Source organism: Piliocolobus tephrosceles, chromosome 21 (assembly GCF_002776525.5).
Source record: "Piliocolobus tephrosceles isolate RC106 chromosome 21, ASM277652v3, whole genome shotgun sequence".
Classification (NCBI taxonomy): Eukaryota; Metazoa; Chordata; class Mammalia; order Primates; family Cercopithecidae; genus Piliocolobus; species Piliocolobus tephrosceles.
Window position 1 is genome coordinate 15,372,613 of NC_045454.1, and position 23,608 is coordinate 15,396,220.

General features: G+C 46.4%; 1 protein-coding gene across 1 annotated transcript; it reads left to right on the forward strand.

The window, feature by feature from the left end:
- Nucleotides 1-1,298: 1,298 nt before the first annotated feature.
- CXCL17 (C-X-C motif chemokine ligand 17) lies at nucleotides 1,299-18,004 on the forward strand. The gene is made up of 4 exons (XM_023229302.3): nucleotides 1,299-1,594; nucleotides 12,759-12,839; nucleotides 13,514-13,615; nucleotides 17,569-18,004. The coding sequence occupies exons 1-4, from the start codon at nucleotides 1,516-1,518 to the stop codon at nucleotides 17,664-17,666; spliced, it is 360 nt and encodes a 119-aa protein (XP_023085070.2). The 5' UTR covers nucleotides 1,299-1,515; the 3' UTR covers nucleotides 17,667-18,004.
- The last annotated feature ends 5,604 nt before the right edge of the window (nucleotides 18,005-23,608 follow it).

Genomic DNA, 23,608 nt, shown 5'->3' on the forward strand with positions numbered 1-23,608 from the left:
CATCTCCAGCTTAAGTTCCACCCGACCAAGTCCCTCTCAGTCCCCCTGCACTCCTGCCACTTTGAGAGATGACTGCACTCATATCTCTAGGCTTTATGAAATGGATGTCATCTCCCTGGTTAGACTTGAGCCTCCTGAAGGCAGAGACCATTTTTAGAATTTTCCAGAAAGAAGCCACATCCGTGATTTGCATCAGAACAAGCTTAGGCCCAGCCTGAGCCTTCAATTTGGACACAGGCTCAGTCCTAGCAATCCCTGGCCCCTGCAGTGCTTTATAAACACTGCAGTAGCAAAGTCCACAATCAACTGTGACAAGTCAACAGGCCGAGATAATTTGAAAACATAGAGAAAAAAGAATGGTCAAACAAAAGCAAAGGGCTTTGACTCATGCCTTTCCTCTTTCCTCCTCTCAGGGAAATAAAGTCACACCCCCTGCTCTCACTCCTGCCTGGAGGCTTCCAGGGAGGGCTCCCTTGTTTGCCTTCCCTTCAGCTCCCATGAATATCACCCAGCATTCAAACCCAGCCTCTCCTCTCCCTTTGCGCACATTTCCTAAAGTCTCAAATAAATGTCAAGTTTAGTGAGTGCTGATATTTTATGCCCCTAATGTTTACTTCAAGATTTATTACCTTTCTTCTTTGACATGGGGCCATTTCCAAACAAGGGCTGGAGCCAGGCACCCCAGCAGCTGGGCAAACACACTTCAGAGATCCTTCCCTTCTGTGGCTCCTGTTTCTCAAACCCTCTGGGACCTGCAGCTCTGGGGGTCTCTTCCCCCAACCCAGTTCCCTCTCCTTTGGACCAGAACAACTAAGCCATGGCCACCTTCCTGATGGACACACAAGGAGGCCTGGTGTCACCCACTGCTCCAGGGCGGTGTTCTGGGCAGGGGAGCTGCCTCTTGTCTGGGATCCTGCTCTGCTGCTACCTCATGTGGCTACAGAATTGGAGGAAATAGTGAACAGAGAGAGGACAGAGCAACTTCCCAGGCAACAACACTACTATTGCCAATATTTTTAAAAGGATGGGAACAGGAGGGGAAGAGACCTTGTCAAAGTCTCGCCTACCAACACTTAGCAGCCACTTTCCTGTCAAATATTCAGAGAGAGAGGGTCACTGAAAGGTATAAGGAAATCCAAGCAAGAAAAAAAGGTTTGAGGAAGAAATCATGAGGCATTGGGGTGTGAGGAGGCGGGAAAGAGTACAGAAGTGAACTGGCACGGCTGCCAAGTTATCAGTCACCTTCTTATGTTCTTAAGAATCCTGAACTTCTTTTGTTTGACCAGTTTCACCTCCCAGATTCCCATAAAGCACATGGTCTAATCTGTTACCTAAGAGCAAAACAGCGTCACCTCACCTGTTCTTGCCCTCAAATGGGAACGCTGGCCTGGGACTAAAGCGTAGACTGCCAGGCTGAGTACCCTGACCTGAGTCATCCCCAGAGATCAGGAGTCTCCAACAGGGAACCTTCCATTATACGCTTCAAGCAACTTAACAGCTGCACCAACAGTTGCAATGAAAGTTCTAATCTCTTCCCTCCTCCTGTTGCTGCCATTGATGCTGATGTCCATGGTCTCTAGCAGCCTGAATCCAGGTAAACAAGACTGTCTATGAAGGGGAAAATGAGGGGAGGAAATGTGGCAAAACAGGCCACAGACACATCAAAATGCAGCTTCTCTTAGCTGTGGGGTGTTGGGGTGAGTGAGCCTTTCTCAATGCCAGTTTCCTCCTTTACAAAAAACAGCAAACTGTATTTACACCCAAACGATGTTGACAGAGTTAAATGAGATATTGTATGTGAAAATATCTGCAACTGGCCGGGCGCAGTGGCTCATCCCTGTAATCCCAGCACTTTGGGAGGCCGAGGTGGGTGGATTACAAGGTCAGGAGATCGAGACCATCCTGGCTAACACGGTGAAACCCCGTCTCTACTAAAAATACAAAAAACTAGCCAGGCGTGGTGGCACGCACCTGTAGTCCCAGCTACTCAGGAGGCTGAGCCTGGAGAATTGCTGGAACCCGGGAGGCAAAGGCTGCAGTGAGCCAAGATGGCACCACTGTACTCCAGCCTGGGTTACAGAGCGAGACTCCGTCTCAAAAAGAAGAAAGAAAAAAAAAAAGAAAATATCTGTAATTGTAGCTAATCCCCCTCACACACACAGATATGTATGTATGTATATATATACTAGCTCAACAAAGATTTGCTCCCATGCCTTCTCCCCCAACCCTTTTCCAAAAGAGTAACATAATTATCATGGCTAAACTTAATGATGGTGGTGGGAGGGTGCTGAAGGCAATGGTACCTTTACAGAAGATCAGGAAGTCCTTGCTTATATTCTTTACAGTGCACCGGAATGCCACCAACATGTCTTAATGCTATTTACTGGTAATGTAATAAACTAGAAAAAGCCTGTCACCAGGTAGTGTCCATATTTGAAGCTTTATCCGTAGCAAGCCCTGCTGTAACAGCTCACATTATGGGAAGCAGACCTTAGCTTAGGGGTTCCAAATCTGCTCCAGCTTTCACTATAAAGTAGCCCAGCCCTTCACAGAGCAACCACGAAGAACAGACCTGACCTCCATGTATATTTCTGCTTGTGGGCACCATCTCCCCAAAGGCCACTTTGAGGTGAAATGGCTTTGCTACATACTCAGCACCAACTTGGTCCTAAAATCAGGAGGCATTCTCCCTTCTCCACTCCAATTTCCAACATCCCTTCCTTTGTAGAGAGAGTGCTCTGGAAGCTGCTAAGCCCCATAGTCCTAGGGCTTTGACCACTATTCCAAAAGGGAAGACTTTTTCATCACTATGACAGACACCCACGCTACAGTCCTCTGCCTGAACTCAAAGCTCTAGCCCCAACCTGTTTTTCCAGTGTACCTCTCTCTACTCACTAAATAATACTATTCTCCACCCAAACTAACCTATTTGCTCTTCCCTAAACACGTATTGTGTTTTCCCATCAGCTCAACTTTGCTCAGACACCCAACTCAAAACCACCTTCCACAGCTTCCTTCAGTTCCTCCCACAGCCAGACATGTGGTCTCCCTCCTGAGAGCCAGCTTAGCCCTGCTGGACACTCTCTTCTTGCACTTATCATCTGCTGCCTTATATTGAGGGGCCTTCATGTGCCTTTCCTTCCTCTACCCCCTGCGTCGGCTGCAAACTACTTAGTGGCACGGACTGGTGCACTGTTTCCATATCCCTCACGCTATTCAGCTTAGTACTCAGCAAACATTAGCTAACCTCAAGAATGCATCCTCAGGTTTCTAAATCAAACCAGGGCTTCAGAGCAGCTCTACTGACATTTGGGCTGAACAGTTCCTTGCAGTGGGGGCTGTTCTGTGCACTGTGAGATGTTCAGCAGTATCCGTGTGGCCTCTCTCTACTACATGCCAATAGCAGCCTTCCCTCTCCCTCATGCAAACCCGTTATGGAAGCCAAAAATATCTCCAGACATCGCCGAATGTCCCCCAAGGGAACCACCCTTGGTCAACAACCACTGCTCTACACCAATAGTTCTCTGCATGGCCACACTTTTAGACTCACCTAGACCTTTACACTCAGCCTGGAAGTCAGGGGGACCTAGATCTTGACTCTGCCACACACTTTGCAACCCTAGACAAGTCGCCTCACTTTTTTGAGTTTCAGTTTTATCATCTTAAAATGAAGAAAATACCACTTGTCACACACACTTGTGAAGATTAAATGATCCGCAGTGTGACCTAGAAAGGGTTTAATAAATGGACTGAGTAAAATTTCTAAGTCGCTCCTAAAGGACGAGGGTGAGGAACTGGGGAAAGCTCCCTGCGCCACCAGGAGGCACCATCACAAACCACGTCACGGGGGCGGCAGCCGGGCTCAAGCCTTGTTTCCCAGCCAAGTGAAGTTTTGCAATGTAGGTCTGAGTCTGAGCTACTTAGTGGCTAAAGGAAATAATAGCTCCTCCATCCCCAAAATAAATCTCAGAATAAAGTCTAATCTTATTTTATCTCTTAATCACATACATGCTCAATATGCTTTTCACAGGGTTAAGGGAAATAAAAATAAGTGAGAATCTATGAGGTCATTAGGAAATAAATTACTTATAATAACAGGTTATTCATTAAATGTAATATTATTTAATTATAAAATTACTTATGTCAGACACATTGAGAACTCCTATATCAAAGCATTGTTCTAAGCACTTCATACTTACTATCTCATTTGTCCTCACAAATCTATTGCATTTCTTACTTTTTCTTACTTTTCATTTTTCAGACTTTGAAAAATATTATAAAATAGAGTTCCAGTATAGCCTTCATCCAATTGTTTTCAAACAATATCTTATGTAACCATAATACAATTATCAAAACCAGGAGATTAGCATTGATACCATAATATTAACTAATCTACAAATGTTCAAATCTTGCTAATCATCCCACTCATGTCCTTTTTCTTCTCCAGACTCCAATCCGGGATCCCACTGAATAAAATGTCAGATCTCCTAGGTCTCCTCCAACCTGGGATAGTTTCTCAGTCTTTCCCTCTCTTTCAGGACCTTGACACTTTTGAAGAGTTCTAGCCAGTTGTTTTGTAGAATGTCCCCTGAATATGGGTTTGTCTGATATTTCCGGCTATGTATTTTAGGCAAGAATACTTCAGAAGTGATGTATCCTTCTCTGGACATCCCAGCAAGAGCCCCAGGATGTCGGTATCTCTCATTACTGATGGGGTTCACTTTAAGCACTTGGTTCAGGTGGTGTCTGCCGGGTTTCTCTACTAAAGTTACTATTCGTCTCATTGTAATTAATAAGTATCTTGTGGAGAGACACTTTGGAAATATGTAAACAGCCTGTTTCTTCTCATCATACCTTTTTTTCTTGTTGTTCACCAGTTAACAGCATCATTATACTTTTAACATTAATTTTTAGAATCTATGGATGATTGTTTCCTACAAGAATTATTACTGTGGTATTGGCCAAATAGTGATTTTCTACTTCCATTGTTCCTTCTACATTTATTTAATCAGAATTCTGCCATAAGAAAGAGTTATTTCTTTTTCTTTCTTTCTTTTTTTTTTTTTTTTTTTGAGATAGAGTCTCACTCTGTTGCCTAGGCTGGAATGCAGTGGTGTGATCTTGGCTCACTGCAACCTCCACCTTCTGGGCTCAAGCGATCCTCCCACCTCAGCCTCCTGAGTAGCTGAGACTACAGGCACAGACCACCACACCCGGCTAATTTTTGTATTTTTAGTAGAGACGGGGTTTTGTCATGTTAGCCAGGCTGGTCTCTAATTCCTGGCCTCAAGTGATTCCCCCACTTCCGCCTCCCAAAGTGCTGGGATTACAGGTGTGAGTCACCATGCCCAGCCTTTTCTTCCTGATTTATTTATTTGGTCAGTTATTTATTTATATCAGCATGGACTCATGAGTATTTATGGGTTGGAATCCATTACTATCATTATTTATTATGTTGCTCATATTGTCCCAAAATTGGCCACTGGGAACTCCTTCCAGTTGGCTTCTATGACCTTTAGACATGTCTCCATCATTTTTTGAGCAGTTCCTTAGTTTCTGACACCACAAGAAGCTTCGGGCTCCTCTTGTGTTTTTCTGTCCCAGCCCTGGATCAGCTATTTTTCCTGGAAGCCCTGGTTCCTTTCATGGGAGAATGATATTTACAGACCATGGGCACTGACTGATAGGCCCATTGCTAGTAGGTGCTGGTGCTTCTAGGCCCTCTAGTGGTCAGAGCTGGGAAATAACACACACGCACACTCATGTTCCGTAGTCTCCACTTAATCGCAGGTTCAGCTACCGGCCAACTGTGGCCCCAAAATATTGTTATGATATTGTTATGTTATCTTCAGAAACATAGAGAGAGAGACCACATTCATATCATTTTTATTACAGTATATACATATATATATATATATATATATATTTTTTTTTTTTTTTTTTTTTTTTTTGAGACAGTGTCTCACTCTGTCACCCAGGCTGTAGTGCAGTGGTGCGATCTCGGCTCACTACAAGCTCTGCCTGCCGGGTTCATGCCATTCTCCCGCCTCAGCCTCCTGAGTAGCTGGGACTAAAGGCATGCACCACCACACCCGGCTACTATTTTGTATTTTTAGTAGAGACTTGGTTTCACCATGTTAGGCAGGATGGTCTCGATCTCCCGACCTTGTGATCTGCCTGCCTTGGCCTCCCAAAGTTCTGGGATTACAGGCGTGAGCCCCCACACCAGCCTATTATAGTATATTTTTTAAATTGTTCTATCCTATTAGTTATTGTTAATCTCTTACTGTGCCTAATTCATAAATTAAACTTTATAAGTGTATATGTGTAGAAAAAAATATATATATAGGTTTTGGTACTATCTGAGACTTTAGGTATCTTGGAAGTCCTGTGGATAAGGAAGGACTACTGTACTATTATTAACCACATCTTACAAATTAGGAAAATGAGGCATAGAAAAGTTACATAACTTTGTCCAAAATCACAAAGCAAGTATGTAGTGGATCTGGGAAATAAAAATAGTGACAGATGCATCATAACTCCTAACAAGTGGAAGTAACTTATTTACACATCGACATCAGCAGAAAGCCACAAGCCCAATATTCCAGCATAGACACTCTCTTTGGAAAATAACCAGAATTCCACAGCAATAACCACAATGATAACCATCATGTACTCAACACCCGCTTGGGCACTGGGCTCCCACAGCAGCTCACTTATTCCCAAAAACTCTGCGAGGAGGATTTTACCATCCTCCTTTTACAAATCAGGGAATCGAGGATCATAGAAGCCAAGTGACTTGCCCAAGTTGACATAGTTAAGTGATAGAGCCAATAGCTGACCCCAGGACTATCTGGATATAAAGTGCACGCTTATGCCACCGTATCAGTGGTTCCCAAAACTGATTTTACGTGGAATGTAAATAAGCTTCTTTTTACTTTAATACTTCTGTGTGGCCGGGCGCGGTGGCTCAAGCCTGTAATCCCAGCACTTTGGGAGGCCGAGACGGGCGGATCACGAGGTCAGGAGATCGAGACCATCCTGGCTAACCTGGTGAAACCCCATCTCTACTAAAAAATACAAAAACACTAGCCGGGCGACGTGGCGGCGCCTGTAGTCCCAGCTACACGGGAGGCTGAGGCAGGAGAATGGCGGGAGCCCGGGAGGCGGAGCTTGCAGTGAGCTGAGATCCCACCACTGCACTCCAGCCTGGGCGTCACGGCGAGACTCCATCTAAAAAAAAAAAAAAAAAAAAAAAAAAATACTTCTGTGTTTAGTTTAATGCATGTTAGGAAAAAAACTAAGCATACATCAAACCTGTAATTTCACAGATAATATTGCATAGGATGAGGATGTTTTGCAAAATAAATGTATTTAGAGAAAACGTATAAGGCCGGGCATGGTGGCTCAAGCCTGTAATCCCAGCACTTTGGGAGGCTGAGACGGGCGGATCACGAGGTCAGGAGATCGAGACCATCCTGGCTAACACGGTGAAACCCCGTCTCTACTAAAAAATACAAAAAACTATCCGGGCGAGGTGGCGGGCGCCTGTAGTCCCAGCCACTCGGGAGGCTGAGGCAGGAGAATGGCATGAACCCAGGAGGTGGAGCTTGCAGTGAGCTGAGATCTGTCCACTGCACTCCAGCCTGGGCACAGAGTAAGACTCCGCCTCAAAAAAAAAAAAAGAAAAAAGAAAAAGTATAAAGTGGCCAGGCATAGTGGCTCATGCCTGTAATCACTTGACGTTAAGAGTTCAGGACCAGCCTGACCAACATGGTAAAACCCGCCTCTACTAAAAATACAAAAATTAGTCAGGCATGGGTGGTGGGTGCCTATAATCCCAGCTACTTGGGAGGCTAAGGAAGGAGAATTGCTTGAACCCGGAGGCAGAGGTTGCAGGGAGCCGAGATCGCAACACTGTACTCCAGCTTGGGTAACAGAGTGAGACTCTGTCAAAAGAAGAAGGAAGGAAGGAAGGAAGGAAGGAAGGAAGGAAGGAAGAAAGAGAGAAAGAAAGAAAAAAGAAAAAGCATGAAGTAAATAATACTAAGGGTGGTTTAAGCTATAGAAAAAAATCATAAAGATGGTCTAAAAATGTCTGAAGTTTGGGAGACATAATACTATAGCACCATGCAGCTTCATTTTCAGTTTCCTCTGTGAAACTAGGGTCATATAGCAGTGCAGAATAAAACAACAGACTAAGAATCTTGTACCTGTAGCTGGGTGTGGTAGTGCTTGGGAGGCTGAGGAAGGAGGATCACTTGAGCCCAGGAATTTGAGGCCACACTGTGCTGTGATCATGTCTGTGAACAGCTATGGCACTCTAGCCCGGGCAACATAGCAAGACCCTGGTCACTAAAAATAAAATAAAATCCTGGACCTGGGTTTCAGCCCTAGATATGTCCCCATTACCTTTATGAACTTGGGCATTTCATTTGCTCTCTCTGGGACTGTTTCCTCATCTTAAAAAAAAAAAAGGAGATAGTGATTTAACGAAATTAGTACAGCCCTTGGCCGGGTACAGTGGCTAACACCTGTAATCCCAGCACTTTGGGAGGCTGAGGTGGGCAGATCACAAAGTCAGGAGATCAAGATCCTCCTGGAAAACATGGTGAAACCCCGTCTCTACTAAAAATACAAAAACGAGCTGGGCGTGGTGGCACATGCCGCCTGTAATCCCAGCTACTGGGGAGGCTGAAGCAGGAGAATCCCTTGAACTAGGGAGTAGGAGGTTGTAGTGAGCCAAGATTTTGCCACTGCACTCCAGTCTGGTGACAGAGTGGGACCCTGTCTCAAAGAAAAAAAAAATTTTTTTTAATTTTTAAAAATTAAAAAGTAGGCCGGGCGTGGTGGCTCATGCCTATAATCCCAGCACTTTGGGAGGCCGAGGCAGGCAGATCACGAGGTCAGGAGATCGAGACCATCCTGGCTAACATGGTGAAACCCCATCTCTACTAAAAAGTACAAAAAAATTAGCCAGGCGTGGTGGCGGGCGCCTGTAGTCCCAGCTACTTGGGAGGCTGAGGCAGGAGAATGGCATGAACCCAGGAGGCTAAGCTTGCAGTGAGCTGAGATCGCACCACTGCACTCCAGCCTGGGCAACAGAGCAAGACTCCTTCTCAAAAAAATAAATAAAATAAAATAAAATAAAATAATTTAAAAATAAAATTTAAACATTAGTACAGCTCTTTTGAAAGCAATTCTTAACTTTTGACCCAGTAATTCCACTTTGGGAACTCTCTCCCAAGAAAATAATCTAAAATTTGGAAAACAGTTGTAACAACAAAGAAATTTACCAACTTCTAAAAAATAAAACTTTCTAAATATTCAGCAATGGGAAAGCAGTTAAATAATTTGGAATACATAATTATTGAGAGTATTATGCATTCATTAAAAATGTGTTATAAAGATAACACAGCAACATGCCTATGAATGGAAAAAGAGAATGTGTTTACATTCTATGGTTATCACTATATTAATAAAAAGCATATGCAGGTAACAAACATGCCAAAATACCAACAGTTGGTAAGAATAGTAATTTCTCTGCTTGCACTTTCAAAATTTTCTCCAACAGTTAAATTACATTTAGACTGAAAAAAAACTTCAGAATTAAGGAATTCAATTAAATAATCTCCAGGATTTCCTTCAGGGCCTAATATTCTGTGGTTTTTCTCTGGAACTAGGAGTAGAAGTCAGGCAAGAGTAAAAATGTTAGAAAAGTTTACATGGCAGGGGCTATGCCAGGTTAAATTACTTTGATAACACTCAAAACAGCACATGAGAACCCTAGAAAAGCAGCCCTCGGGGAAATGACGCAACCCCCTCCATCTGTGTGACAGAAGTCTGGGAAGTAGGAGGCCTGAATTGAGCCATATGATCTCTAAGGGTCCTCTCCAAACAATGTATCCATCCACGTGTTGAACAAACATTTACCAAATGCCTACCATGTGTCAGGAATCACATAACTGAATGACTATTGAGCCAATGGTTCAGAGTCTAGTGAAGGAGAAAGATTTTATGTTAGTTTGCCAGGACTGCATTAACACAATACCACAGACTGGGTGGCATAAACAAGAGAAATTTATTCCTCACAGTTCTGCAGGCTGGATATATGAAATCAGGGTGCCAGCACAGATGAGTTCTGGCAAGGGTCCTCTTCCAGGTTGCAGACAGCGGACTTCTCCTATCTTCAAGAGGTGGAAAGAGAATGAAAGAGCTCTCTAGGATCCCTCCTACTTTTTTTTAGATTATTTTTTTTTTCTGAGACGGAGTCTCACTCTGTTGCCCAGGCTGGAGTGCAATGGCATGATCTTGACTCACTGCAACCTCTGCCTCCCGGGTTCAAGCAATTCTCCTGCCTCAGCCTCCCCAGTAGCTGGGATTACAGGTGGCATGTACCATCACACCCAGCTAATTTTTGTATTTTCAGTAGAGACAGAGTTTCACCATGTTGGCTAAGCTGGTCTTGAACTCCAGACCTCGAATGATCCGCCAGCCTCAGCCTCCCAAAGTGCTGTGATTACAGGGATGAGCCATCATGCCCAGCCTAGGATACCTTACCTTTTAAAATATATATATATATATATATATATTATAAAAAATATATAAATATATATATATATATATATATATATACTTTGTAGAGACAAGGCCTCGCTATATAACCTAGGCGGTCTTGAACTACTGCCCTCAAGCAATCCCCTTGCCTCAGCCTCCCAAAGCACTGGGATTACAGGTGAGAACCACCACACCTGGCCTATGTCCCATTCATAAGGGCCTTTTTTTTTTTTTTTTTTTGAGATGAAGTCTTACTTTGTGGCCCAAGCTGCAGTCCGTTGATGCGATCTCAGTTCACTGCAACCTCCACCTCCCGGGTGATTCTCCTGCCTTAGCCTCCCGAGTAGCTGGGACTACAGACGCACACCACCATGCCCAGCTAATTTTTGTATTTTTAGTAAAGACAGGGTTTCACTATGTTGGCCAGGCTGGTCTTGAACTCCTGACCTTGTGATCCACCCGCCTCGGCCTCCCAAAGTGCTGAGACGACAGGCGTGAGCCACCACGCCCAGCCCAAATCTCCTTTTATTATAAGGACACCAGCCAGACTGGAGTAGGGCCCACCATAACAGCCTGATTTAATCACATTTTTAAAGGCCCTATCTCCAAATACAGGAATTCTGAGATACTGGGGGTTACGGATTCAACATGTGAATTTCAGGAGACACAATTCAGTGCATAAAAGATTTCAAACAACAACATTACAGTGCAATAACAGAACTGCATTCAAATACAATAGGAACCGTATGAAGGCATAATTCATTCTGACAGGAAGTATCGGAAACCACCATAAAGGAGGTGTCATCTGAGCCAAGTTCTTACTTGAGAATCTCAAGTCTATAAACCATCATCCTTGATTGTCATAGGAATTTTTTTTTTTTTTTTGAGATGGACTCTTGCTCTGTCGCCCAGGCTGGAGTACAGTGGTGCAATCTCAGCTTACTGCAACTTCCGCCTCCTGGGTTCAAGAGATTCTCCTGCCTCAGCCTCCTGAGCAGCTGGGACTACAGGCGCCCGCCACCACACCTGGCTAATTTTTTGTATTTTTAGTAGAGATGGGGTTTCACCGTGTTAGCCAGGATGGTCTTGATCTCCTGACCTCATGTTCCACCTGTCTCGGCCCCTCAAAGTGCTGGGATTCCAGGCGTGAGCCACCAAGCCCGGCCTGTCATAGGAATATTTTAAGTATCAAAAAATGGAGATAAGATAGAATCAGAAGATAAAACAGGCTCGGATAGAGGCCAAAAGAAGAATGTATTTGTTCCAGAGGAACAAAGGTAAATACCATCGTTTAATAGTTGAACTGGGACTCTGGATTCAAATACAGCTACTTGGGGTGGGTGTGGTGGCTCATGCCTGTAATAACTGCACTTTGGGAGGCCAAGACAGGCAGATCGCTTACACCCAGGAGCTCCAGACCAACCTGCGCAACGTAGCGAAACCCTCTCTTTACAAAAAATACAAAAAACTAGCCAGGAGTGGTGGTGCATGCCTGAAGCCTCAGTTACCGAGGAGGTTGAGATGGGAGGACCAACCAAACCCAGGAGGTCGAGGCTGCAGCCGTGACTGCACCACTATACTCCAGTCTGGATGACAGAGTGAGACCCTATCTCAAAAAACAAACAAACAAACAAACAAACCCAGCAACTTGGAGGTCAAGGGAAAATCTTGGTTTATGGAATAATCTCCTCCTTGCTCTCTTTTAAGTCACGAGGATTTTAGTGTGAGGTATGGGGAGACGTCGGGAGGTTTTGACAAAGCCCTACCTTTTATCCTCTCTTCCATCTAGAAGCCATTCTTTCTCCACCTACCTTCAGCTACGCTTTTCCCTAGGCCAGATGTTGTTTAATCATTAAATTTTTTAATAGGCTTATGTATTGGCCGGATTTTAAACCTCAATTCCTTATTGATTAAAATACCCCTCAGCTGGACACAGTGGCTCATGCCTATAATCCTAGCACTTTGGGAGGCCAAGGCAGGAGGATCACTGGAGCCCAAGAGTTCAAGACCAGCCTAGGCAACATACCAAGACCCCATCTCAAAAATATAAATAAAAATAAAATATTCGTCTCTTGAAGTAACCTAGATTCTTGAAGTAAAAATGGAAAAATGGAACTGTGCTGACCTAGGTAGCACAATGCTGGGAAGATCATTTCTGTTCCCTTTCCAGTGTCTAGATGTGACCTGTTTCCTTCCGACAGGGGTCGCCAGAGGCCATAGGGACCAAGGCCAGGCTTCTAGGAGGTGGCTCCAGGAAGGTGGCCAAGAATGTGAGTGCAAAGGTCAGTAACTCAGCATCAACAACAGCGATGGCATCACCATGACCCCAGCTCTCTCCCTTGGGCCCCTCTGAGACCAATGCAATGTTATCTCAGCTGACCTCACCCATTCCCCTCTCCACAATCTGCCACATGCAGCACCCGTGCCCGCTTTCTTCCTGACTCTCAGGTAAAAACTGGACTTCTCCAAGGTCTAGGGGAAAAGCCAGCCAATGTCAGGCTGCCCCCTGCCCCTTATCCTTTTCCTAAAGAACCCAGGGCTACCGCCCAAAAGGCTTTTTATTTTTTCCTGGCCTTCCGAAAGCTTCCTGAATCCTATTCTCAGCCTTATTTTACTCATAGGTAAGACTGAAAGCAGAGCGGCAAAATGGCTTCCCCAAGGGAAAGCAGCCACTGGAAAGCAGACACCCAAGCCTTACTCCTCATTCTTTGGAGTAATGATATTCTGATGCACCCTCCAAACCTGCCACCAAACCCTTGCCCAAACAGGTCAGGAAAAACAACTCAGAAATACTGGCATTCAAATAGCTGGATGGACACTGTTCTGTGTTGACCCCTTTTCCCACTCCATTGCAGTGGAAATTCAAGGCACAGAAGATGGCGATTAAAGCTTCGTCCTACTCCCTCCTATCATATGTATTAACTCTCCCGTCTAAGCAGCAGTGCTGTTGTTTCAGATTGGTTCCTGAGAGCCCCGAGAAGAAAAGTCATGACAGTTTCTGGGCTGCCAAAGAAGCAGTGTCCCTGTGATCGTTTCAAGGGCAATGTGAAGAAAACAAGTAAGTTTGCAGAGGATGATTTTCCTCATACCACAGTCACTCCGTGGAATCACTAGGGATGAAGCACGGCTGAGAATAGAAAAAAGAGGTGAAATTAAGACCAGGATAAGCACACAACTCAGCCCTTTCTACTCAATGTCAACTTGTCAGGAAATAGGAAGAGCAGGAAAAGCAGGATACAATTCTCCTGATACTGGAAAGGTTTAACCAAATTCTTAGATTTTAAAACCTCACTTTTACCAAAGTAGGGGTAGATGGGGCTGTTGGAGACCTGGTCATTAACCTCTGAAGATTACATCAGTGTCAGCATCAAACAGAATTTGACTCCTCCCTAGTCTAGCAGTTTTGTGTTTGTTGTTTTGTTCTGTTTTTTGAGTGGGGGTCTTGCTCTGTTGCTCAGGTTGGTCTCAAACTCCTGGGCTCAAGTGATCCTCCCACCTCAGCCTCCCAAGGATCTGGGGTTAGAGGTACACACCACCATACCCAGTTTAGTCTACCAGTTTTTAAGTGTCATATTAAAAAGCATATTGGCAGCCAGGCACAGTGGCTCATGCCTGTAATCCCAGCACTTTGGAAGGCCAAGGCAGTGGATTGCTTGAGGCCAGGAGTTCAAGACCAGCCTGGCCAACATGGTGAAACCCTGTCTCTACTAAAAATATAAAAATTACCTGGGCATAGTGGTGCATGCCTGTAATCCCAGCTGCTCGGGAGTATGAGGCATGAGAATTGCTTGAATCCAGGAGGCGGAGGCTGCAGGGAGCCTCCTGGATTTGAGACTCTGTCTCAAAAAAACAACAACAAAAAAAAAACTAAATTGGCAAACGTTAAACTGATTGATATTATGATATTATCAAGAATGGGATATACCAGGATCCTTATACACTATTGACAGAAGTAAAATAAATTTGGCTGTATCAAAATTGTAAATGAGTATAATAACTTTAATCTAGTAATCTCACTTCAGGAAATCTCAACAATAGAATACTAGCATGGATGCTCAAAGATATAGGTACAAGAATATTACTTATAGCAGTATTTGTATTGACAAATAAATGGGGGAAATTTTCTTCAAAGGCAAATTGGGAAAACCTAATTACTGTCAAAAATAATTAGGTAAACCAGGGGCAGTGGCTCAAGCCTATAATCCTAGCTACTCAGGAGGCTGAGGCAGGAGGACCCAGTAAGCCAAGGAGCTCAAGACCAGCCTGGGCAACATAGCGAGATCCTGTCTCTAAAATAAATATAATAAGAAGAAGAAGAAGAAGGAGAAGGAGAAGGAGAAGGAGAAGGAGAAAAATCATTATGTGTTGGCTGGAAAGATATCCACAATATATTAACGAAAAAAACGATGTAGAGACCCCCTATTTCACATCCTTCATTAACATAAGTTTCAGGTGGATTACAGATCTAAATTTGAAAAACAAATTTACAAGGAAATGCAGGAGAATATATTCACAACCTTGAGGTATGAAAGCCTTTCTTAAACAAATTACAAAATGCATAAACCATAAAGTAAAAGAATAAATAAATCTGACTTCACTGCAATTAGTAAGTTTTAATCATCAAAAGAATAAAATGACAAGCTGCCTACTAGGAGATGATATCTGTAATATATATAACCTTCAAAGGATTAGTAGTCAGAATACTTATATAAGGAATTTCTACAGACCAGTGAGAGGAGGGCAGGAAATACAACAAACGGGCAAAAATACTTGAATGGCCACTTCATAGATGATGAAACCCAAACAGCTAATAAACATATGCAATGGCACTCAACCTTATTTTTACAAGGAAAATGTGAATTAAAACTAAAGTGAGGCCAGGTGCAGTGGCTCATGCCTGTAATCCCAGTACTTTGGGAGGCCAAGGCAGGGGGATAACCTAAGGTCAAGCGTTTAAGACCAACCTGGCCAACATGGTGAAACCCCATCTCTACTTAAAATACAAAAAAAGTAGCCAGGTGTGATGGTGCACATCTGTACTCCCAGCTACTCAGGAGGCTGAGGAAGGAGAATTATTTTAACCCTGCACTGCAGAGGTTGTAGTGAGTCAAGATCACGCCATTATACTCCAGCCTGGACAACAGAGTGAGACTCCATCTCAAAAAAAAAAAAAAAAAAAACTGGGGAGAGACATAAACATTCAGACCATAATGTATACACAAAGTTAAAAAATGAGCAAAAAATAAACTAAGTTATTTAGGAATCTATACACATAGGTGGTAAACAATAAAGAAAAGAAAGTAAATAATTACCATAAAAGTCAGGATTATCACTGTGATGGGGAAAGGAAGCAGTGATCAGAAAAGCAGGGGTGCTGTTGGCAATATTCTATTTCTTTCTTTTTTCTTGAGACGGAGTTCTGCTCTTGTTGCCCAGGCTAGAGTGCAATGGCGCAATCTTGGCTCGCTGCAACCTCTGCCTCCCGGATTCAAGCAATTCTCCTGCTTCAGCCTCCTGAGTAGCTGGGGTTACAGGGATGCGCCACCATGCCCAGCTAACTTTGTATTTTTATTAGAGACGAATTTTTCCATGTTGGTCAGGCTGGTCTCGAACTCCTGACCTGAGGTGATCTGCCTGCCTTGGCCTCCCCAAGTGCTGGGATTACAGGCGTAAGCCACCGTGCCCGGACGCAATATTCTATTTCTAAGCCTAGGTAGTAGTTTCATGAATATCTGCTTTATAACTATTTATTGAATTGCATGTATAAGTTTGTGTGAACTTCCATAGAAATATAATACTTGGCAATAATAGATTCAGTTGTTTTTTTGGGGGGGTGGCGCGGTTGAGACAAGGTCTTGCTCTGTCACCCAGGCCAGAGTGCTGTGGCATGACCACGGCTTACCTCCTGGGCTGAAATGTTCCTCCCACCTCAGCCTCCCCAGCAGCTGGAACCACAGGTACACGCCATCATGCCCAACTAATTTTTGTGTTTTTTTGTAGTGATAAGGTTTCGCCATGTTGCTCAGGCTGGTCTTGAACTCCTGGGCTCAAGCTATCTGCCCACCTTGACTTCCCAAAGTGCTGGGATTACAGGCGTAAGCCACCATGCCCGGCCAGATTTCTTAAAGGTCAGACTAAGGCAATACGTATAGTATAATCTCATTTTTGTTTTTAAAATAAACCATTGTATTTATATACCAGAAGGTATGGAAAAATATGTAGCAAACTATTAACAGTGGTTAGCCCTGGAAAATGTGTTCTAGAGGCTGGGGTGGGGATTTAAAAATGTTTTTCCACTGGATGAGTCTTATTTTTATAATCTTTAAAACTCTCATAAAAATTAAATGTTGGCTGGGCACAGTGGCTCACGCCTGTAATCCTAGCATTTTGGGAGGCCAAAGCGGGTGGATCACCTGAGGTCAGGAGCTCAAGACCAGCCTGGCCAACATGGTGAAACACCGTCTCTACTAAAATACAAAAATGAGCCAGGCATGATGGTGGGTGCCTGTAATCCCAGTTACTCGGGAGGCTGAGACAGGAGAATCACTTGAATCTACGAGACAGCGGTTACAGTGAGCCAAGATCGAACCACTGCATCCCAGCCCGGGCGACTGAGCGAGACTCCGTCACAAAAAAAAATTAAATATTAAGGCCAGGCATGGTGGCTCACGCCTGTAATCCTAGCACTATGGGGGGCTGAGGCAGGTGGATCAGCTGAGGTCAGGAGTTCCAGACCAGCCTGGCCAACATGGTAAAATCCTGTCTCTATTAAAAATACAAAAATTAGCCAGCCATGGTGGCAGGCACCTGTAATCCCAGCTACTCGGGAGGCTGAGGCAGGAGAATCACTTGAACCCGGAAGGCAGAGGTTGCAATGAGCTGAGATCATGCCACTGCACTCCATCCAGCCTGGGCGACAGAGCAAGACTCCGTCTCCAAATTAAAAAATAAAAAGAAAGAAATGTTAAAAATGTTTTTAACACTAGCCTCTCCCCTTTATTTGCACCCTAGGACACCAAAGGCACCACAGAAAACCAAACAAGCATTCCAGAGCCTGCCAGCAATTTCTCAAACAATGTCAGCTAAGAAGCTTTGTTCTGCCTTTGTAGGAGCTCTGAGCTCCCACTCTTCCTATTAAACATTCTCAGTCAAGAAGACAGTGAGCACACCTACCAGACACTCTTCTTCTCCCACCTCACTCTTCCACTGTACCCACCCCTAAATCATTCCAGTGCTCTCAAAAAGCATGTTTCTCAAGATCATTTTGGTTGTTGCTCTCTCTAGTACCTTCTTCTCTCGTCAGTCTTATCCTGTGCCCTCCCCTTACCCAGGCTTAGGCTTAATTATCTGAAAGATTCCAGGAAAGTGTAGCTTCCTAGCTGGTGTCATTTAACCTAAATACAATCAGGAAAGTAGCAAACAGAAGTCAATAAATATTTTTAAATGTAACAGATCAAAATTGTTTCTTTCAAATGGGGTCTGCCAATTCACATCCAGATGACCCATTTTACTCTATTCACTGCAGACTGAATGCAGATTCTACACATACTTCTCCCCACCAAGACCCTCACTCTGTCTCCATTGGCCTACTTGTTCATCTTTCACTCATTCAACAAATCTTTGTGAGGTAAGAGCTAGGTGGGACAAAAAAAAAAAAAAAAAAAAAAGTATACCAATGAACCAGACTTGGTCTTACTAAAGATAATATAGGTTTAAAAAAAAAAAAAAAAAAAAAAACTTGGCACAGTTTCTTAGCACTTAGGCAGCCTTTGGTATTTATAACTAATATCATCACCATTATCCTCATCATTATCAGTTATCGTCATCAGTGGTCACTGTCTTTGAGTTTCCAATCTAGTACAGGATCATAGTTCAGGGTTAGAGAGATGGCATGGAGTATCTCAAATGTCATTCAGAAGGGCCTCAAGCTATAAAGATGGGAGGGCATGACGTTAATTTTTAGCATGGGAGTTAAATGATCAGAGTGACAATATAAGGAAATTAAACTGCCAACCTGGCTGGGCATGGTGGTTCACACCTGTAATCCCAGCACTTTGGGAGGCCTGGGGCGGGAGGGTGGCAGGTGGATCACTTAAGGTCAGGAGTTCAAGACTAGCCTGGCCAACATGGCAAAACCCCATCTCTACTAAAAATACAAAAATTAGCCAGGCGTGGCGGTGCGTGCCTGTAGTCCCAGCTACTTGGGAGGCTGAGGCAGGAGAGTCACTTGAGCCCAGGAGGTGGAGGTTTCAGTGAGCCAAAATGGCACCACTGCACTCCAGCCTGGGGAACAGAGCAAGACTCTGTCTCAATAAATAAATAAATAAATAAATAAATAAATAAATAAATAATCTGGCAACCATTTGTAGGAAGGAACAAAGAAGGAAATAATTATTACAACAACTACAGAGACTGCCCCCTGAATGACGCTTTCCTCAAACATCAGAAGGAGAGAGAAAAAAGGAACACTTATCCAGCATCTGGCTTCTATCATCCCAGATGACACAGAAGCCTAAACTGGGGTGCTTGCCTTATGAGAAGAAACACTTTAACTGAGTGGTGGGTGGGGTGGGGCCCTGGGGCCCTATTTATGACACAAGAGAGCAAGCCCCTCCCTTCTTGTAAGAGAGTGCTGGGCACATAGCCTCCTCCTATTCCTAATCCTCCCACCAAAGAAAGAGGCACAGAGCTCACTACTTAGTGGGGGCCAGCTGTGATCGGCCCACTGCCAGCTGCCTTAAAAAGGAAGACCAGTGATGCCAGGATGGAGTGAAACCCAAGGGAACATGCCATCATGAGGAATCAATGAGATATCTCTGAAGAGAGAGGGCTGGGTGGGAGCCCAGAAGGATGAAACCTGGAAGATCAGTATCTCCCGTGAGGGAAGTAACAATGGAGCCAGGTTCTAAGTCAGCATCTAGGCCAGACTGGCAACCTGAGCCACACCAGAGGCCTATAACCACGCCAGAGCCAGAAAAGACACCCATAGCCCAGCCAGAATCGAAGACCCAACAGGAGCCTGATTCAAGGCAAAGACCCCTCACCCAGCAGGAGACCCCTGCACAACATGATGCTGAATCCCAGAAGAATCCTAGAGCCCAACAAAAATCTGCTTTACAAGAGGAATTTCTTGCCCCACAGAAGTCTACACCACAGCAATCACTTCACGTCAAAAGGGTGCCCCTCACTCAACAGGAACCAGCCTCCCAGCAGGGACCTGGGCTAGGAAAAGAATCTACAACTCAACAGGAGCCAGTATTGAGAGAAAGACATGTAGCCCAGCCAGGGTCTGGGCCAGGAGAGCCACCTCCAGTTCAACAAGAAGCTGAATCAACACCTGCAGCCCAGGCTAAACCTGGAGCCAAAAGGGAGCCATCTGCTCCAACTGAATCTACATCCCAAGAGACACCTGAACAGTCACACCAGCAAACAACTCCAGTCCAGGGAGCCAAATCCAAGCAAGGATCTTTGATAGAGCTGGGATTTCTAACAAAACTGCAGGAACTATCCAAACAGCGATCAGCCCTAGAGTGGAAGGCACTTTCTGAGTGGGTCACAGATTCTGAGTCAGAATCAGAGGTGGGATCATCTTCAGACACAGAGTCTCTAGCCACAGTGGGTGGAATGGTGGCCCAGGGAGTGAAGCTACCCTTCAAAAGAAAATCTGGTTATAAAGTGGTGTCAGGATATGGTGGGACGTCGCCACATGAGAAAACCAGTGCCCAGAATCACAGACACTACCAGCATACAGGTGAGTTTGAACCTGGAGGAATTGAAGCCTCTCAGGGACAGTCATTCATTTACGTAAGAAATACTAAAAACTTATGGTGTATCAGGTTAGCTCTGGTCATCCTTCAACAATCCTGAGATAAAGATCAACATCCCCATTATTTAAAAAAAAAAAAAGTCTGGCACAGTGGCTCACGCCTGTAATCCCAGCACTTTGGGAGGCCAAGGCAGGTGGATTGCCTGAGGCCAAGAGTTCAAGATCATCCTAGCCAAGATGGTGAAACACCGTCTCTACTAAAAATACAAAAATTAGCCAGACATGGTGGCGGGTGCCTGTAATCCCAGCTACTCAGGAGGATGAGCAGAGAATCGCTTGAACCCGGGAGGTAGAGGTTGCAATGAGCCGAGATCGCCCCACTGCACTGCAGCCTGGGCGACAGAGTAAGACTCCATCTCAAAAAAAGAAAAAACGAAGTCTCACTCTGTCGCCCAGGCTGGAGTGCAGTGGCATGATCACGGCTCACTGCAGCCTCAAACTCCTGGGCTCAAGCGATCCTCCTACCTCAGCCTCCCGAGTAGCTGGGACTACAGGTGCACCACCATACCCAGCTAATTTTTACTTTTTTTTAGAGACATGGGCTCGCTATGTTGCCCAGGCTGGTCTCAAACTCCTGGCCCCAAGCAAGCCTCTCACCTCGGCCTCCCAAAGTGCTGAGATTACAGGCATGAGCCACCGAGCAACTGGCCAACATCCTCATTTTATAAATGAGGACACTGAGGCAGAACAATAAAGAAGTAAGGGTTCTTGCACAGGGCCATGCAGTTAGGAAGTGGCAAAGTCAGGATTTGAAGCCGGGGTCTTTCTCCCCTGGACCAGGCTCCCTCCCTACAGAGGATTTGGGGAAAATCAAATCCCAGAGTGGGAAGGTACTCTGGGCTAGGGACCAGGAGACCAGGAAAGTGGCCCTCTTGCCAGTATTCATTCATCCATCCACAGAAATTGACCGAGCACCAGCTCTGGGGCAGACACAGGCATAAGTCCCAGCAATACAATACCAGATGGGACCTTACCCTTCTGGAGTTTCCATGCAGGCTAGGCAGAACATCAGGGCATCAGCAGTCCCTCAGTTTACCAGGTCTGTCCTCTGCTGCCAGGAAGACACCTGCTTCCTGCCAGGTTGCCTCCATAGGGGACTCAGTCCAGCCAGGCGGAATGGCCTTGCGGGTTGTGTTCTCAGCAAGGAGGAGCTGGGAGGAGGTGCAGGAGCCGCCAAGGTCTCAGGCAAGGTCAGGGGCTGACGGCAGGAAAGTTGGGGGAGCAGCATCAGAAGATAACGGCCCAAGGCTCTGGGCTCGCTGCAGGCGCTCTCTCGCCTTCTCCGCCTCTTCCCGGGGCCCAGTGCTGCCCCCTGCCTGCTTCATAGGAGCCCCAGGAAGCTCCGATCTTCCTTCTCTAGGCTCAAAACCCCTGCCATGGAGAAGGGAGGAATGCAAGTTTTATCTATGGAACTGGAGGTTACTTGTTGAAGTCCCCTGACGTGGGGGGAAAAAGCAACGCAGCCCTAATCCTGAAGTTGAGGGCATCTGTGAGGCCCTGGTCCAGAGGGCAGGCAATGGCGGCCCCACCGCCCAGAGGCCAGTCCGTCCTGTCTCTCCCAGAGCTGATAAGAGGATAACGCGTTTCTCAGAGCCGGGGCTGGTGGGTATGCTTTGAGAGGGAGGAGGAGGGGCAGCAGGCAAAGACAGGGATTGAGGCCTGCTCTCCCCAGTGCTGAGGATGGAAAGCTGTTTCTCCAGGCCTCCAGAACACAGTCTCACGGGATGCCCGCTCCACACCGCCACGGCGGGCGAGGCCGCCTCTCAGGCGGTCCAGAAGCAGTTAGCTGTGTGCGTGTGCGCAAGCCTCGAGCCTCCTCTGCTTCCCGCCTTTTCTCAGGCATGCGTCGTTCCCTCTACCTCCGCTCTTGGGCCGGCCCGCGGCGTGAAGCTAGTGCGCAGGCGCCGAGCGTCCTCGCCGCCACCACCACCCACCACCCCCATTCTCGGGAGCATGGACTGCGGGGCGGAGACAGAGGGAGAAAGATCCCCCAGGAAAAGCGCAATAGGAGAACTAGGAGACAGGAGAGGGAAGGCGGGGCTCCCTCTTCCAACGGCTGTCAGGCACAGCCACGCCTCCAGCGCTGGCGCCCCGCCTCGTCTCTGAGTTGGCAGAGGACCTGGCCCGCCCCCACCCCAGGCAGAGGCCCAGAGGCGCCCCACTTTCACCCCTTCAAAAGGTGGGCCGGGCCGCGTTCTAGGGGATCCCTCCTTGGGAAGGTGAGTGGGATGGCGAGACTGAGCCAGCACATGGGAGGCTTCCCAGCACGTGGGAAGATCGGGACTTCCCTGCTGGGGTGCTCCCCGCGGGGCTCCGCACTAGTCCTGCCGGAAGGACGCTTTTCGCCGCCCCCAGGGCTTCCTTTTTGTTGGCCGCGAGCCCTTTAATGCGCGATAGGGGGCGGAGCCAGATCTTAAATTCTGGCGGTTGGGGGCGGAGCACGGCAGCGGAGGGAGACCAGGATTGGCTAGGGAGCAGGACCCAGAGAATAGCAAGTTCGGGATTGGGTAATAGGGGGGCCCGACGGTAGTGTGTAGCGAGGATTGGCCCTCCGGGCAGGGCCTCGCGGCTGGAATTGGCCCCCGCGCAAGGACCGCGGGGAATTGATGGAGTCGGCCGGGGGCATGGAACCCGCCGAGGCCGCTATGGCCCCGGCCTCGAAGAATGCCAAAGAGAGCTCGAGGAGCCGCGGTCGCCGGCGGTGGCGAAAAGGCAAGGCCAAAGGTGAGCGCGCGGAGACCGGCAGCAGCCCAGAAGGAACCTCGTACATCCTGCGGGGCAGTGGGGACAGCGTGGACTGGCCCACTGCCACGAGGAGTGGGGGGGTCCGCGGACTGGCCCATTGCCGCTTGCGGGGAAAACGGGATGATCCACTGTGAGAAGGGGGTGATGTGAGAGCCGAGAGGCCCACCCTGGCACAGGGACTAGCTGACGCCCGGATCGGCTTGGGAGCAGAGTCCGGAATGCGAGCCTCGTGTGGACCAAGGTTCCCGCTCGGATTCCGTATTCGCCGTGTGACCAAGGGCAACGGCTGCCCTCAGTGTTTTTCTACCTGGGCAGTGGTTCAAGCGCCGATGTTCAGGGCTCCAGCGCTCTTGAGAGGATAAGGGGGAAGGAGGTTAGCAGGTGTTACTCAAACAGGAAGTCTAGGGGTGAGTCAAGGAGAGGTAGGAGGAAGGGGTACCCATAGTGGAGAGTGCAGCGGGGCCAGTAAAGCTCATCGCA

What these genes read in the sequence shown, in the direction of transcription:
- CXCL17 (XM_023229302.3), top strand. Translation starts at nt 1,516, where the DNA reads ATGAAAGTTCTAATCTCTTCCCTCCTCCTGTTGCTGCCATTGATGCTG. An exon ending in CTCTAGCAGCCTGAATCCAG is followed by an intron (nt 1,595 to 12,758) that starts GTAAACAAGACT and finishes TCCTTCCGACAG; the next exon opens with GGGTCGCCAGAGGCCATAGG. An exon ending in GGGCAATGTGAAGAAAACAA is followed by an intron (nt 13,616 to 17,568) that starts GTAAGTTTGCAG and finishes TTTGCACCCTAG; the next exon opens with GACACCAAAGGCACCACAGA.